This window comes from Nipponia nippon, unplaced genomic scaffold (genome assembly GCF_047370975.1).
Source record: "Nipponia nippon isolate SJK-2023a ecotype South Korea unplaced genomic scaffold, ASM4737097v1 scaffold_9, whole genome shotgun sequence".
Taxonomy (NCBI): Eukaryota; Metazoa; Chordata; class Aves; order Pelecaniformes; family Threskiornithidae; genus Nipponia; species Nipponia nippon.
This window is the reverse complement of record NW_028262413.1, coordinates 23,273,570-23,296,924: the sequence shown is the minus strand read 5'-3', so window position 1 is coordinate 23,296,924 and position 23,355 is coordinate 23,273,570. Positions and strand designations below refer to the sequence as shown.

General features: G+C 38.1%; 1 protein-coding gene across 8 annotated transcripts in view; it reads left to right on the top strand.

Moving 5' to 3' along the window:
- IQSEC1 (IQ motif and Sec7 domain ArfGEF 1) overlaps positions 1-23,355 on the top strand; it is a 355,322-nt gene that overhangs the window by 172,446 nt on the left and 159,521 nt on the right. For 4 of the 8 annotated variants that reach the window (XM_087743583.1, XM_009464893.2, XM_087743581.1 and 1 more), the window contains one exon: positions 20,919-20,963. The exons of the other annotated variants lie outside the window; for them this stretch is intronic. In XM_087743583.1, the coding sequence (XP_087599709.1) occupies positions 20,919-20,963 (45 nt within the window). The remainder of the gene's footprint in view (positions 1-20,918; positions 20,964-23,355) is intronic. 8 annotated transcript variants of the gene reach the window in all.

Below are 23,355 nucleotides of genomic sequence, written 5' to 3'. Positions count from 1 at the left end.
ATGGATATGTAATAGGCTGATATGCAACTACAACTGTCGACAGATTTGCTTACCACTAATATTTAAGCATCTTTTCATCTGATGTGTTTATTCATAATTATGATTTCCTTGTTCTGATTTGCATGAACTGTTGGCTGTCAGTCATTGCTTTCTCCATCCACTTTGCCTTCCATCCTTCTAATATTAAATGAGATGCCCTTATCATGTCCAAAGACCATTTTCAAAATCTTGAAGCTAGAGATTTTTCTTTTTTTTTTTTTTTTTTTTTTTCCCCCCAGTGATACCTGTGAAAACAAAAAGATAATGCAAAGGATGTTATAGTACCAAAGAAATCCCATCATTTTCTTGCAGTCTCTACCTGCTTAATGTTTAATCAGCACCTTTGGGAGGTAAAAACATTATTCTGAAAATACTGTACTTACGTGAAATTTTAATGTGGAATCTTTGTTTCACCAGGTAATGTTGGCTTACATGCAACAAACCACTGTATGAAAGATGATAGAAGGATTGATTGTGCTGTTTCTTTTTGTCTGAGCCACTGGTAGGCATTGTAGCTATTTTGTTACCATAACTGGTTAACGCAGAAGCTTAACATGCAATGATGTCTAGCTGACAGATGCTTCTGTATTGTATTAGAGTGGTTTGGTTTTTCATAAATTTTGTCAAGAGCACAGTGGGTATTCTTGCACACTAGGCACAGTCAGGGAAAATTGGGAACTTTCGCTTAGATTCCTGAAAGTGAAAAATATCTCTTTACAGATAAATTTGGTTCTTCGCAATTCTCGGTTTACTTTTTCCACTAATAAGCACTATACTGTTTCCCAGGCTTAGACACATAGCAAATACTTTGCATGTCCTTTGTACAAGCATCTGTAAAGACACCCCACACTACACAGCAAAATCCTCAGTCCTGTAGTAGTTTCCCAGTCAATGATTAGTCACAGGTGAAGCTGTCGCTGCAGGAGCTGTACTTCAGAATCCTTTGTACTATTGATATGGCTATTTATTGACATTTTCTACCAAAAAAAAAAATATGTTGAATAGGAATTCTAACTGAATAGCAATTGCCTAGCTGTATTACTTAGCATGTTTAAGCACTGTAGCCTCTTTTTATAATATGCAGAGATTTTAAAGCTTGATAATATTTTTTCAAATTGAGGAAAGGGTGAAAACAACATAGCTCAGACCAGCCAGCATATTGCAACAAAGATGCAATATGCAGATGAACAAAGCAAAACAGATCCGAATTCTGACCAAACCATATACTCTGTGCTAAGTCAGTATGAGGTTCAGATGATTATATAAGGCATCTGTGTTCAAACCCTATGGCAAAGGAAAGCTGGCATAATTATAGTAATACTTGTAATTTTCCACTCGATGCCTACGTGATCTAGCAATGCAAAAATCGTGAATTGTGTTCATACACAGCAAGCTGTTTGAAAACAATCAGGAGTTGGCAGAATATCATGAAATTTACTATTTGTTTTTGGATTTTCTTGTTTTTCTTCCTTCATTGTGTTCCTTTCCATCCTCCTCCTTTACCTTGTTATTTAGTTTAAAGGAAATGACCACTCGTGCTTGTGTTACTGATAAAGAAGTGACCTCGTACAAGCTTCCTGCTAAGCCGGCATCCCTTCCTTCACCCGCCATAAAGCACATTATAGCATTACAGATGTAGGTATTCCAAACTGCTTCTTTAGTAGCCTTCGTGCCTTCTGGTTTGTAGCACCATTCATGATGCTGGCAACTCTGTATGGAAACAGAGTTCTTCCTGCTACTTTAAAAGAAGGTGGGGGGAGGAGTAAACTGCAGATACGTTAATCATCAATATTTCTGTATGTAAATCACCAGCAGAAGGGGAATGCATCTGTTCTGCATTTTCAGTGGAATATGGGCAGTGAAAATACCTGTGGAAAGTTTTTTAAACATGTTAAAAATAAAGGAGCCATGGCCACAGTAGGCTGGGTATGTATATGACTACTTAATGTAATTTTTCATATGGGAAAAACAGAAATTGCCCTTTCAAAACAGCTTTTGCCTCAGAGTTTAACTCCAAATGTTGGCCTAGGCTCGTTTGATTGTTCTTCATTGTGTTGAAAGTCCTGTCTCTGAGATGGAAATGGGTTAATCGGATGGTACTTAAAAATTAGTTATGCTATTTGTGGATTTAAAAACAAAACCAAAAAAATCTCAAGCTTAACCTTCCTAATGCTGTTCCCTATGATTCTGTTCCTGTCTCTTCTCTTTCTTGCCCCCTTCTTCCTTGGCAGGGAAGATAATGTTCTGCACCAGTTCTGCTGTCCACCTTCCGGGTCTAGTAGTCCATCTTCAAGATAACAGAGAAGCTCGGGGTCGCTAAGTGTGCAGTCAGTGCTACATCTGTATAGTCCATCTCTCCTCTCCTCTCTTACTGGTGTGTATGGGACTGACACTTGCATGGATGCCATAGGATTCTGATTCATGTCAAGTTTGAGTTATTCAGAACGGCACAGCCGTAAATTTTTGCCATCGATGCTTGGTAATCTCTTCTCCATGCTTTTCTACAGCTCTCTTCCTTGTGTCCAGTATTTAAAACACTTGCAAATTGTAAACAAATACATAAAATGCACAGTTTATTTTGAACTAAAATAAACAGTACCATAAGTCTTTAAGTGTACTGTGAGTTTTGTTACTGTATGTACATGGTAAGGTGGTATGCAGGGTACAAACTAATGTGATTTCTTCTCCCGCAAATGTTAAGGATATGGGGTGGGAGGGGAGCGGTTTCTTATAATCCGTATTAGGTTGTTTTTACTGCTAACAGTCCTAGAAATTTGTTTCAAGGTTGGGCAAACACCACATGACATTTTATGAATGTTACTATGTAGAGATTAACCATTCCTCCTTTGCTTTTTTGGTTTTTCTAAGGAAGCGGCACATCTATGGTGTTACAGCAGATACTCTAACTCTGATTACATTTCTAAGCTTCTTTGAGGTCTGTCTTCTAATTTTGTTTGCCTGTGTTTGTGAAAGTCTTGTTAAGCATTAGCAAAAGTACAAGATCGTTACTCATGTACTTCTGTTACCTAATTGATGAAAATATTTTTCTCTAAGCTGTGCACAAGATGGTCGTCAAAGGAATGAACTTGTAATTGAATGGCCCTGTAACTGCAACCAGATAAATGTGAATGTGTCCATGCGTGTCTAAGAATAGAGTCCAAGCTACCATTACCCAAAAGGCGCTTTGCCGGTTACATCTTTCCAGACACATCTTGTGGCTCTAAAATAACTGGAGTATTTCTACTGATTGGATCTTCCAAACTTAAACAGCCCAAGCAGATATACCAGGAAACAGAATTTCTATGGAGTGGCATTTACTAGCCTGAAGCTAGCAAGAAAGAAAAACTGACTGGAGGGTAAAAAAAGGTTCTTAAGTCTGTTGTTGCTATCGTAAGTTGAAATATTACTCCAAACTGTCTGGAGTTCATGTAAAGGCAGAGGTGGCTGGGTGTAGGATGAAAAGCTGATATTTATTTGTAGGTATACGTGGCTTTGAGGATGGGATAAAAGGAGAACCATCAGGATCAAGAAGGGAAGAACTGCAAAGGTAGCATAAGGCTCGTTCTCATCCTGTATAATATGCTTTTTTTTATGACCCTGAAGGAATCCATATAAAAAACAGAATACAGGTTATATTTGCTTTTCAGTTAATTTGATCTACTGTTTCTTAGCATTGTAGCAATATTATCCTTCCTGTTAAATGTTTTCTTGTGCTTGCCTTAGGTATGATTGTGAAGTGTCCAAGGCCTAAGGAAGAAATTGCTTGGAGAAGGCTAATCTGCCTTTGTGATTTTGTAACAGTTTGTCTATGTCCTTTTTTCTGACTGCAGACTGTAAACAATATATGGCTTCATCTGTTATTTGGTATTGAATGTTCCTTAGTTTTATGTGTTTCTTAATCACTTGACTTTACAATATATATGAAGTACTTTCATTCCCACTGTAAAATTTGAAAATTATGCATGCAAAAATTTTGTAGTAGATTACTGCAGTTTAATATATCCCTGGAACTGCTCTGATGTTTACTGGGCAGGGTAAAACATTGAAATGTTTGAATGTTGCTGACAGTTTTGGTCTTTTAGTGCTATAATTGAGTGTCTCAGAGTTGCTTCCCAAAGATAGAAACAGTAGGAATTTCTGATATTTTGACTTGCTTATCTCCCTCACAAATGTAAACAGTAATTAACTCTCTCTACTCAGTATATTGAACTGAAGCACTGTAATTATTCCCTTCCATAGGGTAGGATTTGTCCAATCTTTCAGTACGTATCTTTTATATATTTGTGTAAAGGAAAACAAAGACAGACTACTGTTTAAATATGAAAATTAAAGCCACCAACTCTAGGTGCCAGACCTTTTGCCTTGAAGAGATGGCAGTTGATTATCCTGAATGTGGTTATAGTTAATGATGTGTCTCAGGAGAAAACGAAGTCAAAGACTGATCAGTGTTATTAGCTGTAACAGGATGCCATCATTGGTTGTTTTCTATCCGGTAGTTTTCCAATTAAGGGAAAAGAGTGTCATTATAAGTTGCTGACATTTGAAACAATTTGAGTAGGTATCCATCGTATCATCAAATCATGGCATTTACTCTTTGTGGAGCAAATAGAGAAGCTGACCTTCTCTGATGCAGTGAAAGTCAGAAATGGAGAAGTAAACATTTTCCTATTTAAATAAATCATGGCTGGCTGAATAAAACATGCTGTGAATCTCAGGATTTAGCACTAGAGCCTAGTAGGGGTTCTCTTTTATTTAACCAGAGTTTAAAAGTAGACGACCTTAATGCTGCACATTCTCATAAAACAGAGAAAGGTACCGGTGGAAAAATTTCCTTTATCTCCTGATTCCTAGATGAATTTGTACTGTTTTTGTGAAGAGTGAAGACTGTCTTATTGTGATTCTAGTATGGAAGGTGGAGTAGAAATGGCATTTTTTGTATTTTTGTAGACCAAATTTCTTCATTTAGGAGCTCAAAGGATTGAAAAAAAGCTACTGCTTTGGGGGAATTCAGGTGGAATTTCTCCTGTGGCACCTTTAGGCACTTGCACCTATTAGGATCAGGCTATTTCGTTTTTCTTCTGCAGTGTGGAGTTTTCCTTTGCAAACATATTCAGCTCTTACATTTTTTTTTTTTGGGGGGGGGTGGTTTTGCCTAAAATAGGTGGGTGAGACTTTAGTTTTGCAGAGCAACTACTGACTTGTTATTTTCTGCACACATATTATTTTCTCTCTGTAACTGATTGAGGCAAGTCATTAAAACAGCTCAGAGCAGTGTGTGCAGACACTTTGTGCTTGAATGGTATGGATTTTTATGCACCGCTAGATGGAGCAAAAAAACCAGTTCAACTGTGATAAATTAGAGACTCATCTCCCAAAGTAGACTTTAAAATAACTCTAACTAGCTGAAGCAAAATATTGCATAACATGAGGAGAAGAAATCATCCCCTGAAAAATGTAGGAGGGTGTAGATCTCAAGCATGACTGAAATCAGGCTTTTAAAATTTTCTGTTAGCCATTCCGCCAGCTATGTAATTGAATATGGGTTGCCACAATTTCAAGCAACTCAAGATTCATAATGAATTTGAATTATGTATATAATTTATGGCCAAGGAAGCTCCTTACTTGAGCAGGGGCCTGGGGATGGCAGAACATAATCTGCTGATCAGAATGAAGCAGCATGACAGTAGCATTTAAGGCAACTCATAGAGGTCATTGTCAAGAGGTGGGGGCTTAGCTGCCTGGTACGCACGTTTGGGAGATGCTGCCTACCTGGAAAGGCTTGGTCCCTGCTGAAACCTCCTGGCTCCCAGTTTTGAAAGGGTGACATTGCTGTTACATAATACTGATTTGCCAAACTGACCGTTTGGAAGTGCGGCACTAAGTCCTTTTTCACCTCAGATACTGAAACAGAGCAGGAAGCTCTCAGAAAATGTAAACCTAAAAATACCTACACAAGCATCTGTGGAAGTACTTACTATCTTTACGTTGTTGCCAGGATTGTGAGTGGTAGAATTTTTCAGGTTTTTTACAGTAATTGAATAGTTCCTGAAATGGTGGCTAGAGGGAGCTCCAATGCAATCTGTTTTAAAGCTTTCGCACTAAGTCAATCATTAGAAATCTGGCCTATTTTATTATGTGAAGCCGTAGATGAAAACAAAGGAGCAAGCCGTCTATATTTACTTTTGCAAGATATTAATACTGGAGATGGAGAAGTATTTGAACATGTGGAATGACAAAATGGATATATATGCCAGCATGCCCTACAGTCAGTGTTGTTTATATATTTTATAATTATCACAAATACATTGCTTGTGTGGTTTGGTCTGCCTCTACCTTTCTCAAGTTGTAATGCAGAATACATTTCGGGGAAGGTGCATGTGTTTAACAATGTATGAATAGCTATATGGGGTATTATATATCCTACTGTCAGATGTCTGATGGTTATGTAGAAAGGAGTATAAGAACAAGACAAACATACAGTGATACTTCTCCTAGGCTCCAGTAGATTTTGGCAAGAAACTAATCCATAGGTGATGTCTAGTAGGTTTTCAAATAGAGAGATTGACAATTGCTATTTTAAAAAAAAAAAAGGCAAGAAATAATTTCAAAACTACTAGATAGATGTTTCTGCTGGCAAAGCAGCAGAAATTCTAGTTTTACTCTTCTACCTCTACTGAATTAATTATAATAATTCAGTTAAGAGTACCACACCTGTATTTACAGGGCATTTGGCTTTATGAACTTTTTCTTTCATGTGCAGGTATGTTTCACATTTTCTTTTAACTTCACAAAATGTGCACAGCAGTTGCTCGGTACTGGGTGGGGAATCTGTAAGCAAGCACAGCTGCGCAGAAAGATTGAATCATCTGCTACAGTCATAGCTTAATGTGACTCAGCTGAACAGAAGCTGGATTTTTATTCCCCCCCCCCGCCCTTCCCTCCTCTACTGTTTGGGGAAGGACACTTTGCCTTCCTTTCTGAAAGGAGGCCATGGTACCAGACAGGATTCCCTGAACGTGCCGGGTAGTGGACTCAGTGCTTGTTGGGGCTGGTTCCTAGCTGTGGTCAGGGGATCACTAGTTCTGATGAGCTGACAAAAATGGATAGATAAAGAGGAGACAGAACCTGATTGAGTCAGTCCACAAGGAGAAACAACATCTAATGAGTTCAGTGAGAGTTTTTCCTGGCTATGTCTGGAGCAAATTCAGCCTCCTGCTCCTGCTAGTTGACCTTCTATGACTCAGTCCTGCTGCCATTCAGTTTCCACCCTGTAACACAGAGATGTTCATTTACTGATCCTTAAAAGAGACTTTGGAGACCTTCTTGGGGATGGGAGGGACTCACTCCGAGTTATTTTTTGTTTTTCTGAACAGAATGCTACAGGGTCGGAAGGAAAGAGTAGCTATACAGCTAATATGTTGTGGTTTGCATAGTAAGTGTATAGCAAACATTTGGGTACTCACTAAAGATGGCTTCTATTAAACAAAGATGCTAATAAGGGTGGGAGGTTTCAAGGATCCTGATTAGTATGGCTTCCTTCTTTGTGCTCAGCTGACATCTTTATCTGCAATTAATGTTTTACCTTGGTTGTTTCTGTAAAATATGGGTGGTGGTGCTCTCCCTTTAGAGTTAGGGATGAGGTTTTTAGAAAATCTGAAAATAACTATCTGTATTTACTAAACAAGCTGAGAAGCTGAGATTTCAAATAATTAAACACCATTTCTTCCTACAGTTATGTTTAATTTCCATATTCAAGTGCAAATTGGTACACAAGGTATTTTTCATTAAAAAATATGTCCCTTTCTAATTTCTAGTGTTTCAAGCAAATGCTATTGTTTCCACGCCCGTTAGAGTTCTTTGGTTGTTTTTTTTTTATGTTATTTGTATGCTCTTTGGCCTTTAGTGATTTTTTTGGCTGATGCATTTGTAGAACATATGCATAAAATCAAGCCAATTTATGACCTGTTAATGTAAGCTTTTTTTCCCTAAAGAAATTATGTCACATTTCATTCACCTCTGAGATCTTTCTTAGCCAATCACTTGAGCATTGCACACCTGAAAATAAGATAGTATTGAAATCTATCTTGCTCTCTTCCTCAATTAAATTCACCTTCATGGAGAATTCAATGAGTTGTAATTGATATTTTATGACAAGATTTTGCCAGAGGCTGGTGTAGTACAGATAATTAATCTCAGTCAGGAAATGTTATTTAAATAATTTTATTTTGTAATCCTACAAGCAGTATTTTTAATCAGGTGACATGTATTCTGACACTGGAGAGAATGGGCAGCTAGCCCACTGCTCAGTCTCTTAGATGTAGCAGATGTTTCTGACAAACAAGTTTGTTTGCTTGTTGGTCACGAGGTGTCTGATTAAAGCAATTTCGCTCAGCTTTGTTCTTTGTTAGTGGGTGAGCTCTCAGCTGTGCCCACTGCTATCAGCTGGCCATGGAAGCCACGAGATTGCTGTTGCTGCCTGTAGGATTCAGCATGAAATTGAGGTGCTCTCCACATGTGTTTAGCTCTTCTGAAGCCCACAAAGACATGTCTTCTGCTTTATAAACATACTTCATTATTGAAGGCTCTTTTTTTAGATTTTTTTTTTTCTTTTTGATTTTGGGGAGCTCAATGAAAATATATTTAATTTAGTGCTGCCGATACATCTGGATTCCAAGACAGACATGAACAGTAGTAGTTCTTCCCACAAGCTGCTTGGTTAGATCACTTCAGTGCTTCAAGGCAACAAAATAGCCAGTCCTTTTTAAACTAAAACTGAAACCAACTGAGTAATAGGCATTGTCAACTCATATTTAACATTTTTCATCAAAGACTTAAGGATGATCAAGAGCCAACAAGGGAGGCAAAAGTTTAGGTGTGTAAGTGGAGCAGCAGGAAGCCTGTCTCTTTATTACAGATGAAGCTAAATGAATCCTGAGCTTTGCTTTCATGTTTCATTAGACACTCGTCTCAGCAACAAAACTTAGTCCAGCTTGAGAAAGTCCACAGTTTGCTTAGCCATGAATATGAAAATTTGGGAGGCAATTTTTATTAGTCTCCATATAAGATGCTTTATCTGTCAAAACTTGGAGTGGTAAAATATGTGGCTCTGGAGGCTAGAGCTGAAGATGAAGTGGTGCCTGCTCTAGCCAGATGTACAAGTTTCTGCCAGTTGTTTGTTTTATCTAATTCTCTGGTACAGAAAAGTTGAATGGTGTAATAGTCTTTGGGTAATTAGTATGAAATGGAAGAATGGGGAAGATTAATTTAAAGCTTACTCTCTTTAAGTACTTTGACATTTTCCTTCCATGTTCTTTGTGTTTTGAGGGCTTTCCCAAAACAATTTCACAGTAGTGTGTGTGTATATATACATGTATACACACATACATAGCGGTTTCCCAAGTATGATTGTTCTCCAAACATGTACAGCTGCATCCAGATGGCAGTCAGAACCTCTGGCCCTCTCAGACACATCTGGCACTGCATAGTCTGATTTCTTCGTTTACATTGAAGCTGTGCTAGTTCCCATGGGTACAAAGGCCTGAACTGTTCTACTGTAAATACTGTTTGGAACTTAGAATGAATATGGCAATCACTTTTGAACTGTGAAGTTATGTAAAGCATGGAGTCATTGTGGTTTCAACTGGCGCCTTTTATTATGAAAAGTCAGGGTAGTGAAAATTATTATTACGGTAAACTCAATTTTTATATATGCTATACTATATAAATGTATGTGTACATATATATACACACACACAAATATATAATTTTTTTTTTTTTTTTTTTAAATCTGGTACTTATACACTCTGGTATTCGCATAACTTCCTAAAGCTGGGGTTTCTCAATGTTGGACAAGAGCCACTATGAAGTGGGCCTGTGCAGAACCCCTGACCTGTGGTCCTGCAGCTGCACTTGGTGAAACCCAGCACCAGCGCAGAAGTGTCTGTAGCCTATGGGATCCATTTGGTACTGTCAGAGAAGTGCTTGTCTCAACATCTCAGGCATGTTCGAAAGTCAATGTGCCTCTGTGAATTTGCTCAGCACGCTTGATAAATGTAAACTGCCAGTTAGCTGAAAAATCATGTTTCCATTCTGTGGATGAGGCTGCTCTGTAGCTTCCCCATCCTGCTTCCAGCATGCACACTACTAACCCCTTTTTCTATTGTTTTGCCACAGACATGCTGATGTAGCTCCAGTTGTGCTTGCTTTCAGATTCTGTAGCAGCTTGCTAGTTGCATGTTATTTAACTTACATTTGTAAGCCTTTTTTTTTTTTCTAGAAAACAAGCATGGTTTTAAAAAAATCTAACTCCATTTTCAATTCAGCACGTTCATAGCCTACAGAAGGAGCAGAACTACTAAAACATTTACTGTGTGTGTGTAGTGATAAAAAGCTTGTTTTCCGTATTTAAAAGAAGCATCATAACTTCTGATAGAGTGCACTACAGTGCACTACAGTTTAAATGATTGAATCTGCTTATGTGGATATCTGTCAATTTTCTTTTTCAGAAATGATGAAATTAATATAATAGATGCAGCTTTACTGAGTAATAGGGAAACAGCACATTGATCGAGGTCTTTGAATCTACTTAACAGCTTGTGTAATTCTCTTGCGTTTCCTGGGAAACAAAAGGGTCATGCACATTGATCTATAGTATCTTTCTTGTAATCTGCTGCTTCTTGTTAAATGCTAGGTAGTCACAGAAAAATATCACTTACACGCAGAGAAATAATCATTGATTGCAAGTGAATGTACTGAAATAGGTTGAAAGTCACGTGAATTCTCAAGTTGTAATACTGATATTTACGGACAGCTACAGGAATGGATAGCTTTGTTGTGGTACATGACATGCTTCTGGCAGCATAGACTGTGGCTCATGCTGCTGGCAGATCCATGCAAGGGAATAAGGCTCTTTAAGCCTTTTGTTTTTCTCTACATATGTAAGCATTTGCTGTATGCAAACTACAGGGAGGTGCCTGCAACATATCGTAATACATGGGAAATACTTAAGCTGCAAACTTCTCTCAAAGCACTCATTCTGAACTGGGGATTTAAAATCTGCTGATGTGAGGAGAAGAAACAAATTATTAGTCTATAAACCAGAATGAAAAATGGAGTAAAGTCTGTCATTGAACCACTCCTGTGGTGCAGCCATGTACTGCTCCATGCCAACAGATCTTTCAGGCTTTGAACTGTCTGCAATCATAATGTTTTTAAGTATGAGGAGATATACCCAACAGAAATGGTCTCCATAGTTTAAAGAATAGAGTCATAAGTCTCTGCTCTTGGGATATAATTTAATGGGGCCAATTTGGTGTGTTCATTTTCATATTCAATTTGATGTCGTCTTTTTTCCTTCACTGCATCACTCCTGTACAGAGGTGTTGCTAGCTGGTTTAGGAGGACAGTAGTAACACTGTAGCTCACAAAGGGACACATGATATTCAAACACTTGTTTTAAATTACAGATCCATTTTAGGTTTACTCAGCAGCCTTTGTTTTCTGTTATTTTTCAGTCAAGTGATCTCAAATGCCATGCAAGGATAGAATTGTAGAATTTAGATCTTTGTGGTGCATGGGTGGATACTGGTATGGGGATTTGTGCAGAGAGTGCCCTTCTGTCTATACTGAAGCTTCTGTGCTTTTTCCCTGTAAGTGATATGATTTTGCTTACACTGTGGGTAAGCAGTCACACAAAAGATAGCAGTTAGCCTAACTTGGTTACTCTAAGTGATTAATTCACAGTAATCAAGAAACCTTACACATAATGTTTAAGTGTTTTCAGATTTATGGCACTTTCTTTGCAGATGATACACAAACAGGAAAAGGGAAAGGCAGCTGCCTCTGGCCACAGTAGACACAAATGAGAACTTTTAATGGAGAGTAAGTTTGTCCATCCATATTGTTGAACAAGACGTTTTCAAACACTTCAGTTCTCAGATTACATTAGCATGCTGGATCTTTGCCTCACAGAGGATTAAACGTAGATTTGGAAACTTTAATGTCTTCAAATTTAATTATATACAATTGGCTGCTGCTATCAGCAATGCACTTTCTCTTCCTTCTTTGGAAAACCTCAATTCCCATGTTGCATGTATGGGTTGGTTTTGTTTTCATAGTTCTAAATTTGAGCTGCAAATAGTAGTGAAGCTTGGTAATAAACATCTGATCTTCATGTAACTCTGGGAATAAGTGTCATTTCAATAATGGGCATTACTTCTAACAAACCCAAAACCACATCACTGCAATATTTTAACATGAAATAAGTTCCTCTGGCAAGATATCACCTTGAAAAACAATGCTGATTAGCTGTTCAGCAGATAAATTCTAAATATAAATTGTAATAAATTCTGTTTGTTGTCATGAGGGTGATTCCTTGATAAAGTTTTTTTGTTTGTTTGTATGTTTTTCCACGGTTCAGAGCAGGGGGACTTGCAGCTCCTTTGGAAAACCTGGTAGAAGGCTGGGGTGCCTAAATACAAGGCATACATGATTGGTGTGAACTGTGTAACTTTATTGTAAGACATAGTGGCGAAGAGTCTTAAGTGGCAGGGCCATTAACCTTTGGATGTTATTGCTGGAGTTAATCTAGCTGGTGGGAATTTTTTAAAATTAGTTTTTCAAGTAACATCTTTTACTCTACAGTGTGTTACTGCAAAACTGAAATTAGAGCACCTCTTGAAAAGGAAGCTTCTCCAAGTCCCCCTGTTACTCTTGCAGATTGCTCTAGAAATGCAGGCCCCAACTTTGTAAGCACAAATTGAGTTTTATTTAATATAACTCCATTGTCTCTGTACAGAAATTCAGTTTTACTTTTGCACAATCTTCTCAAATTAATGAAGCCAACTGACCTTCCTAGTCTGCCTATTTCCTCATGGCTTTTAGGTTTGTGTTGGGTTGGCTTTGTTTCCTAGATATTGCTTTTCTTATAGATTTAAAAATCTCTTTGAGATACTGTGGTTATATTTTGATTGGGAAAACATGTTATAAAAATGAAACACTTGTTTAGGGCATGACAGTGGTCCATGTTTGGGCATGCTTCTGTGCTGAACACTCCCAAAATTATGACAGAACCCTGTGATGCAAAGGGGAGCCTTCTGAAAGAGGAAAAATGAAAGAAAGCTTGTGCGTATAGCTTGCACACAGCCCAAACAAAATTCAGTTGTTTCTAGTATGCCAAGTAGAAAAGTGTGTTCGGAGGTTTCCTAAAGCTCTTGTTTTTATCTGATGTGTTTCTGTCTTTGAAGCAAACCTTTTGGTCACTGAGCCATGTGGTGTCTGGAAGAGATCCAACAAAAAACTCTAATCAATCAGTTGGTTTTCTGAATGATCAGTTGCCTGCTTAGATTTGTAATCCAGCTTTAACTGTTAGAGACCTGGGAAAATGAGCTTCACTCTGTGGACAGGCACTATGGGCTTTCCAACCCAGGGCTGCACAAAACCTGTAGACCCAGCAGAACTCTACTCAGGAATCCAAGTCATTCAAGCCCCAAGTGAGGAAAGCTTTTTATTTCTAAGAGCAGCATTAAACAAGTATTTAAAGTACTTTCTTGTCTAAAGGGTTCATTAAAATATGTGGAGCACAGTGTATGAGAAGAGAAAATTAGAAGCAAGAATTTCAGTGGTATTCTTTAAAGTTCCTGGTCCTTCCTTCTGAATGCTGCCTTTTCATAGATGAACAGTGCCAGTTATGTCAGTAAAGCTATTAAATTGTATATCCAAAAGAAAGGTTTAATGTGAACTATATTTTCAGTTTGTGTAAGTTTTTGTTCCAATGACTAATATCAGTTGAGTCGTGTTTAGTTCTGGCCTACTTACTCACGCAATTCTGCGGAAACCTCTGGAGTTGGGCTGTTCTACTTTTAGATCTACAGTTCAGACAGGCTACCATGAGACAGGTTTTCTGAATTGAATCCGCATGTGAATGTAGCTGCCAGAAGCATTACAGGTTTCCTGAGAGCTTCTGCCTCTGGCACATACCTGTTTTAAGATTGCACTGTGTCCTGCACAGAACTGAACAGCAACATGGTGATGAGTTGGTGGAAACAGTGGCTCAGAATAGCCATGCCGCATCAGGGCAAACATCCTTCTGGGCCAGTACTTTATCTCCAACAGTGGTCCATAGCAGTGCTAAGGCAGATGTATAGGAGTAAGACAAGCATGCTGTTATACTACTCTGCCTTCGGTTCTTGAAAATGCCTTGATTCACTTGTATAGCACTAATTAATGCAGGACACAGCTGCATATCTGATAAATGATGCTCCAGCCAGAAAAGACATTACGGCAGAGCTTCTAGCCGTATATCCATCAGAGTCCTCCTAATTTCTGGGAGGAGCCCAATCTCTTCATTAGCTTCTGGTCCATGATATTCAAATTAGAATTTCCCACAGCTTGTTCCTTCAGGGCCATTTGTCTGGGACGTCAGGCGAAGGGCTGTGTAACAGAAGCAAATGCTGAACCGCTAGCCACTGGGTCCCTTTAGCTCAGGGCACTTCTGAGTTTCTTCAGGAATGTGTCCTTCCTGATGGCTTGGCAAATCTCTGGGCAAAGCCAGGATCCACTAAAGAGGGGGAACTCAAGCTGAGATGATGGCTGAGCAAAATTTGGAGGTGCGAGGCTAAAATTAATGTAAATGTTACCTTGTTACTTTTTTCTGTTAGTTCTGTGTTAAGTAACTTCACTGTGTTATAGGTGCTTTAGAGACTTGGTCACTGAGCAACTGATTAAAGGGGAACAGGCTGAAGACGATACAGCTTTCTGTATGTTGTTGAACTATAGCATCATGAAGAAGGCATGATACTGTGCAGTGCTTGATACTTTGGTGATTATGGCTTTCACTTGTAGCTAAAGCATGTTGGGTGTCAAGGTAAACATCCTGGAATCCTATAAGTGCTCAAAGAAGGGACTCTAGAGCAAGTTCACACAGAATATGAAGGGATGATTTTGTTTGACCAATGTAATGGCTGGAATATCATATCCAGTTTTGTTTCTGTGGGAGGGTCTTGTTCTGGCTGCGTATGACCCTTCTGTTAACTTCTTTTTGCCTGTAATGGTTAGATGCTTTGGCCTTACCTACCAAAAGGAGTATTAAGATTGGGATCCAAAGTGTTCAGCAGCGCTAGGTTTCAGACTGTCCTCAAGCAAGGGTAAATATTTCCATTTAAGGAAGCTGCACTTTGGAATATAAAGAAATAATTTGGTCTGTCTTTGTAACTGAACGTGTGGAGTATTACAGCATCAGCCTGCGATGAACAGGATTCCCTTTCTTCTGTGTGCTGTCAGTTCATACGGAGAAACTGTGACAAGCAGCAATTATTCACTGAGCAATATCTAGCACAGTTTCTTAAATATTTAATGTATTATTCTGCGTTCCTTTCCTCAGCATTAAAAAGATGCAATACCATGCTGCTTCTAGCACCAAAGGTTTGATAGAGCTCAGAACTGTCTTTTCCCCTCACACACATGCACTCTGAGTTGTCATTTGCAGACAGCATAACTTTGTACTGTGATGCTCCAAGTGAATTTCGCTTCTTAGCCAAAAGATGATATATTTAAACAATCTTTATTTGGGATCAAGCTGTGGATTTGCTTCAACTACAATTATTTAATCTGTGCATTTTCGTGCCAGAAGAACATCTTGGCTTTTCTCAAATTGGAATTTTTTCTTGCTGTTTGCAGAATATCTGCTTATGATATGTAGTTATTTGTAGCCTCTGTCAGCAATAAGGTAGTACTCTGGTCTAGTTTATCCTCTAGTTAACAGATAATGAAGCAATTGCAGCCATCTGCACTGATGGAAATGAACGGCTTCTATCCCAACTTAGCATTATTCAGTAGAATTGAGCCTGTAGGGCTGGAAGTTGCCCACGGGACCCTGAGAAGGGGAGGCAGCCATTCTGAGCTATCACAGTGTGGGGACTCTCACAAGATTATCCACTCAGCGTAGCAAGAACCTCCATATAACTTTGCACTCCATCAAGAATGTTAGCAAATACTCTGTAAAAGGCTTATAGGACAGACACAGTGCTGGACTACTCGAATGACTATATTCTGTTTATCCAGTCAGCGAGAGCATAGTTCCTATGTGGTTCTATTACACTGGTGCTTACTGCAATCTCATTGACATCCATCTTGGAAATGTCTTAATGATTTACATTGTCACTGTTCCATACTGAGAGACAGAATAGTTTAAATTAAGGTCTACTGTCACAGCTGAGGAAAGCAAGATTTAAGATGGTTAGTTCTTCACAGTATTCATTCTCTACCTTCTCTATGTCCATATGGTATAAGGAACTCCATCTTATGCAGTTTCGGAAGTAATCTTCAGTAAGACTGATTTTTGTATTTATGAAAAAGTTTCTTTTGTCACAAAAAAGCAAAATAAAACAGGACTTGTATCATTACTCAAGGCACCAAGAAGCTAATTGTGTGTCGCACTTAAATCTGCTAAAACATTTTGGAATATGATCTTTTAAATACCCGATTGCTAGAAATCCTGTACCCTCAGGTTTGCTCTCTACACAACTTTCATGAGCAACACCTATACACAGTGCGAATAACAAGTGTTATAGCCCGTGACCTTGTTTTTTGCTTCAGGACAGAACTCTCAACTAGAATTGTATTTACTCTTTTTGTCTATGGATACCTAAAGCCTACAGAATAAGAGCAACTGTCTGAATTTCAGAGCAATGATTTCTTTGTAATACTTTTATTTTCTCCTGCAGAAGCAGGCTATTTATGATTTCTGTGCTAGCTGATGAAAATAGATGCAAGCTCTAAGCAAGTTTGTAATTCAGGAGTTGTGTGTATCCGTATTTTGTATAATTGTTTTAGCCTTGAAAGTGGTTGTTATTACCAACAATTACACCCATTCTTCAAGTTTCATGCTGACCACGTTAGTGCCAAATAATCCAACTGCGTATAGCTCAGTGCGCCAGGTATAGTTACAGTTCATGCAATGATTCCTCTGTGTTTTCTCTAAAATGTCAAGAATTTGCATGAAGAAGAGATGTCATTCAACTGACTCATCAGTGAAACTGGTGTAGATTTACTCAACTCCCTACGTAGAAGGCCCTTGCAAACTCTGTGGAAACAAACTCACACAGCCTGCAGGGCTGTTCAGAGCATTTCCCTGCTAATGCAGGATTGTTCTGCAGTTGGTTTTCTTCTGTTTAATCTTTTAGCTCAATTTTCAGCCAATTCCTTGGGCATAGTTCTACAGTTAACAGTAGGGGTTTTTTTTCTTCATTTCTTGTGTATGTACAAAGTGGAAGTTGTACATATATAGACAAGTCTAATATATTTTTAATAGCTTTATCATTAGACAGTGTGTGGATTTCTTTCTGGACTACAAACGTACTGAGTCAGTGCCCATTAGGAATAAATAAATAGGATTATTAGACCTTCCTGCTTGCTTTCTTTATAGCAGTGCAGTATTTTTTTTCCTGTCCAGTTAATTTGTTAAAAAACAAAACAAACAAACCTTGTTTTGAAGTAACCTGGAATAGATGTATTCTTATTTTTCCTTGAACAGACATTCCTGAAATTACTTTGTGTAGAATGAGATATTTTGTTTGCTGTAGCTTAATGATACTGTGTTCAGGACTTGGGTTATTTTTATGTTTTAAATTAACTTTCCATCATTGAGCAGTGTTGGGAAAGAAACCAAAAGATTTAAATGAGATTTTTAGATGTAAAGAAAGAAGGGCAGCAATTATGTGATTGTACTAAAATTATTCTGCAAATTCAATAAGAATTAACTAACTTTCTGTACTCCAAATCCAGATGTTTCAATAGATTTTTAAACTTGATTTCTCCTGTCTCTACTGGCTTTTTTTCTTTGCCATTAAACTTTGGGTTTTGTGTTGTCAGTCTACTCCTGAGATTTTCCACAAAGGCAAGCTAAATCTGAGGGTGGGTGACCAGGTTAAAAAGTTGGGCTTTAGCTTCTTCTGGGCACGTAATCCTCCTTAGTGTATGTCTTGGTTTCAGTCTTGCTCCCCAGTAGTGATCTGTTTGTGGCTCTCATCCAGGGAGATTTCTTCAGTTCACGTAGCTTTTCCTGTGTTTGACCCTGTTTTCATATCTGATCTTCATATAAGAAAACCAGTAATAAGCCTTTCTCCATAGGGCTGCTTTGATTCTGTATTTGATTGAAGAAATTAATTGTACAAGGATGGGAAGTTTCTAATATAGAGACTTTACCATGAGAGACTCCATCGTCTGCCTCCATGCCCCTGGCAGAAGGGCTCCCCAGAGATGCAACGCGGGGGGCCAAGGCTACGGCGGGGTCTCTCCGTGGCGTAGGCTGCCCACCACATAGGCAGCTTCTTTAAAGCAATTAAACTTTTGAAGCCCTTCCACCACCATGGTGCCTGTGGGACTTGGTGATTGCTGAGCACATTGCCAGCTATTGCGGCTGTGTTGCCAGCTACCAAATTGATTAGATCTGTGGTTTTTTGTGGTTTGGGCTTTTTAACTGCAGTTACCAAGTAGATAAACACTGTTACCAATAGCATGCTGAACTGCTATTAGCAGCAGCAGGGAAATTTCTAAAAAACTATGTCAGTAAAAACAGAACCTTTTAGCCATGTTTCAGGACAGACCCAAAATGGGTATTTTTGCTGTGGGAGCTGTGCTTTTTCCTATATATTTGAAAATATATGTATCTCCTGACTGAAGCGTTTGGTTGTTGGGAAGCCTGCCTTAGGTGTCTGTCTGCAGAAAGAAAACGAGGTATTTTTAATGAAGCTGTAATCCTGCTATTTGTGATTATATAAGGAGTCCCTGAGGTCACAATGTGCTCGATGTTATTCAGCACCACAATCAAGGTTGCACTGGGGTGGTGGCTAATCAGTGCTGCCTTGTGTCTCATTACCATCTCTTCTTTATGCACAACATATTGTCACTGCACAAAGACAAGGTCTGTTAAATATTTATTTGTAGTAAGAAGGGCCAAAACTGTTAAGAGAAGATTTTTATATCTGTGTTAAAAGCAAGGCAAAAAGTCACGCTCAGTGAGCAGGTTGGCCCTTCCATGGCACACTCTGTTAAGAAGTAAACTTAATTATAAGTAAATTAAGTTCACCCTTTTCAATTGTTAAACTAACAAGAGCCACAAAGCCAACATATGTAAGCCAGCCCCTCAATATTCGTTACTATTCACAAGTCTTGAACTCTGAAAGCAAACAAATTACAGGGTGGAATAAGCTTCTAAAAGCTATTTTAAAGCTTTAGTGCTTTAGTTAAAAGCTATTTGGACAATATGGTTTGTTTCCATTCCTGTACAGCTAATTCTTGCATATGCTGCGTTTATTGGTCTCCTCCCTTCACACAACCCTGTTTATTTTTGTAAACATACTGGTAATCTTGGGATTAAAAGTAAAGGTTTGCAATTACTTTACAAGTACCCACTGTAAATATAATTAATGTAATTCTAATGCTAATGTTATGAACCTCCGTAGACCATACACATTTGTGACTATATGAGAAAAGGTTGATCTATGGCAGTTTGTGTAAGGAATATAAATGGATAAGTACAAATAACCATTTAAAAATTTCTAACATGATGATGGGCTGTTCATTATGAAGCTTTGGGTAATGTTTTATTACAGCCTGTGGAAAAACTGTTTTCACCCTAAAAATTTAACTCTGTCATATATATGTTTATATTAAACCTGAAGTCATTCACAATGAGAGCAAGTCTAAATAGTAATACCACACTACGTGTTAGAATATTGCTATTTGAACATAAGCGTAGTCGTAATCACCTCTGTGCTATCAGTATCTTCACTTTCTGCTGCAATAGTTCTTCAGGAAGATTCTGTAGTTGCCTTTTTGGGTAGAGAACGCAAAGCCACAGAATGTAAAGATGACTGTTCTGATAGTGAATAAATTAAGTAATCCAATGCCCAGTGTGAGAAAAGCCAGCAAGAGGGCAGAATATAAGAACAGAACTTAACAAGGCTCTCGCAGAATTTTGCCCAGCTCTCTGTTGTATGCAGCTGTGCTATTTTTGCTTACTGAGGATGAAAGCAATATGGCCAGGAATATGTACTTGTAAGCTGCATGATGCTATTCTTCTGTGATCATGATTTGGTTTATGTACACTGCCCCATTCTGGTGCTACTCTGTGCCAGTAAGCCTTCTGGTGAGGATGCTTTTTGCATTTTGAAATTACATGCATACCTAAACCAAGCATCAGCTTTAACTTCACAATTTGCTGAATGGCTGTTTACGCTGAGGGACAAATTCCAGCAAATGTGATCAGAGAGTGATGCAGATGTGTCTGCTGTGGAGCAAGCTAGCACCTCCAAGATGGATGTTTGCACTGCCTGAAGTTTTCAAGCATCTACTGTGTAAAGGTTTCTGACGCTTCCTAAGGCAGGCTGTAATACTTGCATGTGCTAGTATATTCCAACGTTCTGCACTTATACAGGTGAACTGAGCTGAGATTTTACAGCTAAGTGCACACAGTGCAAGACTGAAAGTAGAAGACAGGTTCTGGAAATGCTTAATGAAATGGTGCACACAGTAGAACTTGTGTCAGTCATTCATAGAACAAAGTCTTGTCATTCACGTATAACAAATACGGAAGGGTAGAGTGCTTTTAGAATACTGAAAAGCGATCACGTTTTGACTAGTTCAGAAAAATGTTTCTGTAATTCCCCTTTCTCTAGTGTATAGGAAATGGCTGTGTTTTTTGGGGTTTTTTTTTGGTTTTTTTTTTTTTTTTGTATCCATGTTTAATGGCATGCTAAGTATTATAAAATGTCAATAAAAACGGGGGAAATGTAAAGTCATTAAGCATTTGACATTTAAGAACATAGTATTTTTGAATAGTTTTAATACTTTATAATTTTATTCTTTTGCTGTCGTCTCAGGACCTCATTGGAAACACGAAGCAGCATCTCAACTGATCAGCTCAGGTACTGTAGTAATAGAGATGTTAATTTTAGATTTGGAATAATAGAAATTACTTCTATTCTGTATTAGCTGTACGTTATTTTACAATGCATAGCCAGTAAAGACATTGACCAAATGGCTGGATTTTTCTGTTTGAGAGGGGATAGTTCGCTTTCTTCCAGGATTTCCAACTTGAAATTCAGTTCCAGCTTCAAACACTGTATTCGTTCTCAGAGAAGCATGAAGGGAAGGGAGGAAAGGTGTGTTCGTGCACACACACGGGCAAACCATCTCTCTCTCAGATTTTTATAACCTTAGACCGTGCTGAAAACGTTTGACCTTCCCTGGCAGTTTTATGCTGCTTTGAGTGAACAATACTGATTGTGTTGAAATGTCATTCATGTTTTCCATTGCTCAGCATCTTGATAAAAGCACATGTATAAACTTCAGAGAGTACTGTCATATGAGTCATTGCAGTAACTGAGATTTTACTTTGATCACTCAATTTAGAAAAAAATGTGTAGCACTGTTAACACTGCATATCAAATGGGCACCTTGCATCTTTTATTCTTGTAGTTGTGCATTAGAGTGCATCAAAGTCACAGACTTCCTTTGATTAAGTTGGGGCAGAGGCCCTTTCTTTCAAATTGACAGTTGTTTTGGTAAAAGTCTTCCTTTGGAGATGTTACAGATTGAGGATGTGACTTTTTCCCACATTGTGTAGTTTTAACCTTGCTTGAACAAAACATAAGTTGCAACTGTTTTGTTTAACCTTATTCAAATTAAAGGCCCTCTCTATTATTAATCTTCCATTATTTTCCAGTGTGTGGTCTTCTGAAAGTAAAGCATATGCCTTGTTATCATCTCCTAAAAACATACACACATACACACCCCCTGTGTTGTAATATTATCTTTGTCTTCAGCTCGGTATAGCAACACTGGGCAATGTTCAGTCATGACTGTAGTTTTGTTCCCATCTTCTGGTTTGACTGGAACGCTATTTCTTTGTGTGGTAGGACAATGCAGGAAACAACGTCAACTTCCCCCTGCCCTGTGTTTCTGCAAACTTATTTTAACAAGAATATTATGTAGCTGGTTTGCGATTTACCACTCTCTGGGATAAAGTTCCCAGAACCAGGTATTGCTGCTGTCTTTACTCCAGGCTAGATAAATCTTTGTGAAAAATAGCAGGTTTTATTACAATGTTTTTCCTTCTGGTGGATTTTTTTTTTCATGGGAGGATATCAGTGAGAAAGAAGAGGAAGAATTAGGTAGATGTAAGAAGTGGCTGGATTGTAACATTTGGTGGGAAAAGGAATAGGGAATGTTATTTGAATAGGTTTAGTTGCACTGAATAGACATGTTTTCTAGAAACTGCAGTGGTTGAATAATTTTAAGTCTCTATGGGATCATAAAAACTTATTAATATTTCCTTGTTTTAAACTATTTTCAATAAAATGAGACCATGTGGTTTAATATCCACCAATATGGGCACTGCCATTGCTGCATGGCCTCATGAACCATAAAGTTTAATACACGCAGTATATGTGTTAAGTTCTATGGCATTGCTCTCATTAGTATGTGTTCAGTGGGTAACACTTTCTTAAGCCTGCAACAGAGAGATGCAGGCTGGTATGGAATCCTTGATTGTGCTTCTTTATATTTCAAACAATAGTTTTATAATAGCTTATATTCTACCTTCTTTTACAAGATTTTTTTTAAGCTGTAAGTTATCAGAGATTTTGAGACTTTCTTCATCCCATTCACTTTTACAAAACGTCTGTGCTCAGACATTTCCTAAACTAATTCAAACGGATAATCTTGAGAATACTTGTACTTTTTTTTTTTTTTTTTAGAGAACTGTCTTTATAAAAAGATACTTGGAAATAAATGTACTTGCATGCAGTAAGTCCTTTCGAATTTTGAGAATTGGGGTGAATCTGGGAGTTACCAGATGAGAATGTAGAACTGCTGCTCTTTAAGTACAAATGAAATAATTTTATGAGTTAAACTCTAGAGTAAAACAATCATAGAGGAGACATTAAAGAATTTTCCAGATTATATCATCTAAACCAGTGAATTTTTCCTAGGGTTAAATAATTATTGAAGAAACAGCATGTAAAAGCTAGTTGACTTCAGTAGGTCAAATAAGCCTGTTCTGGAGCTGTAATTAAACAGAATTAAGGCTACTTTTTTTAAGTAAAATGAAAGATAGTAGAAGACTTCTTGTTACTGAATGTATTCTTATGAACCTGTTGAGCAAATTTGCCTTTGAATGACCCATAAAATGGCATGTACCAATTAATATGAGCCCATCCAGTGTCCTGTCAAGCAATAGTGTGTTTTCTAGTCAGGCTACTTTCCTTGCCTAAGTTCCCGTCCCCATCAGCAAGTTCAGTTTGCCCTCGAAGAACC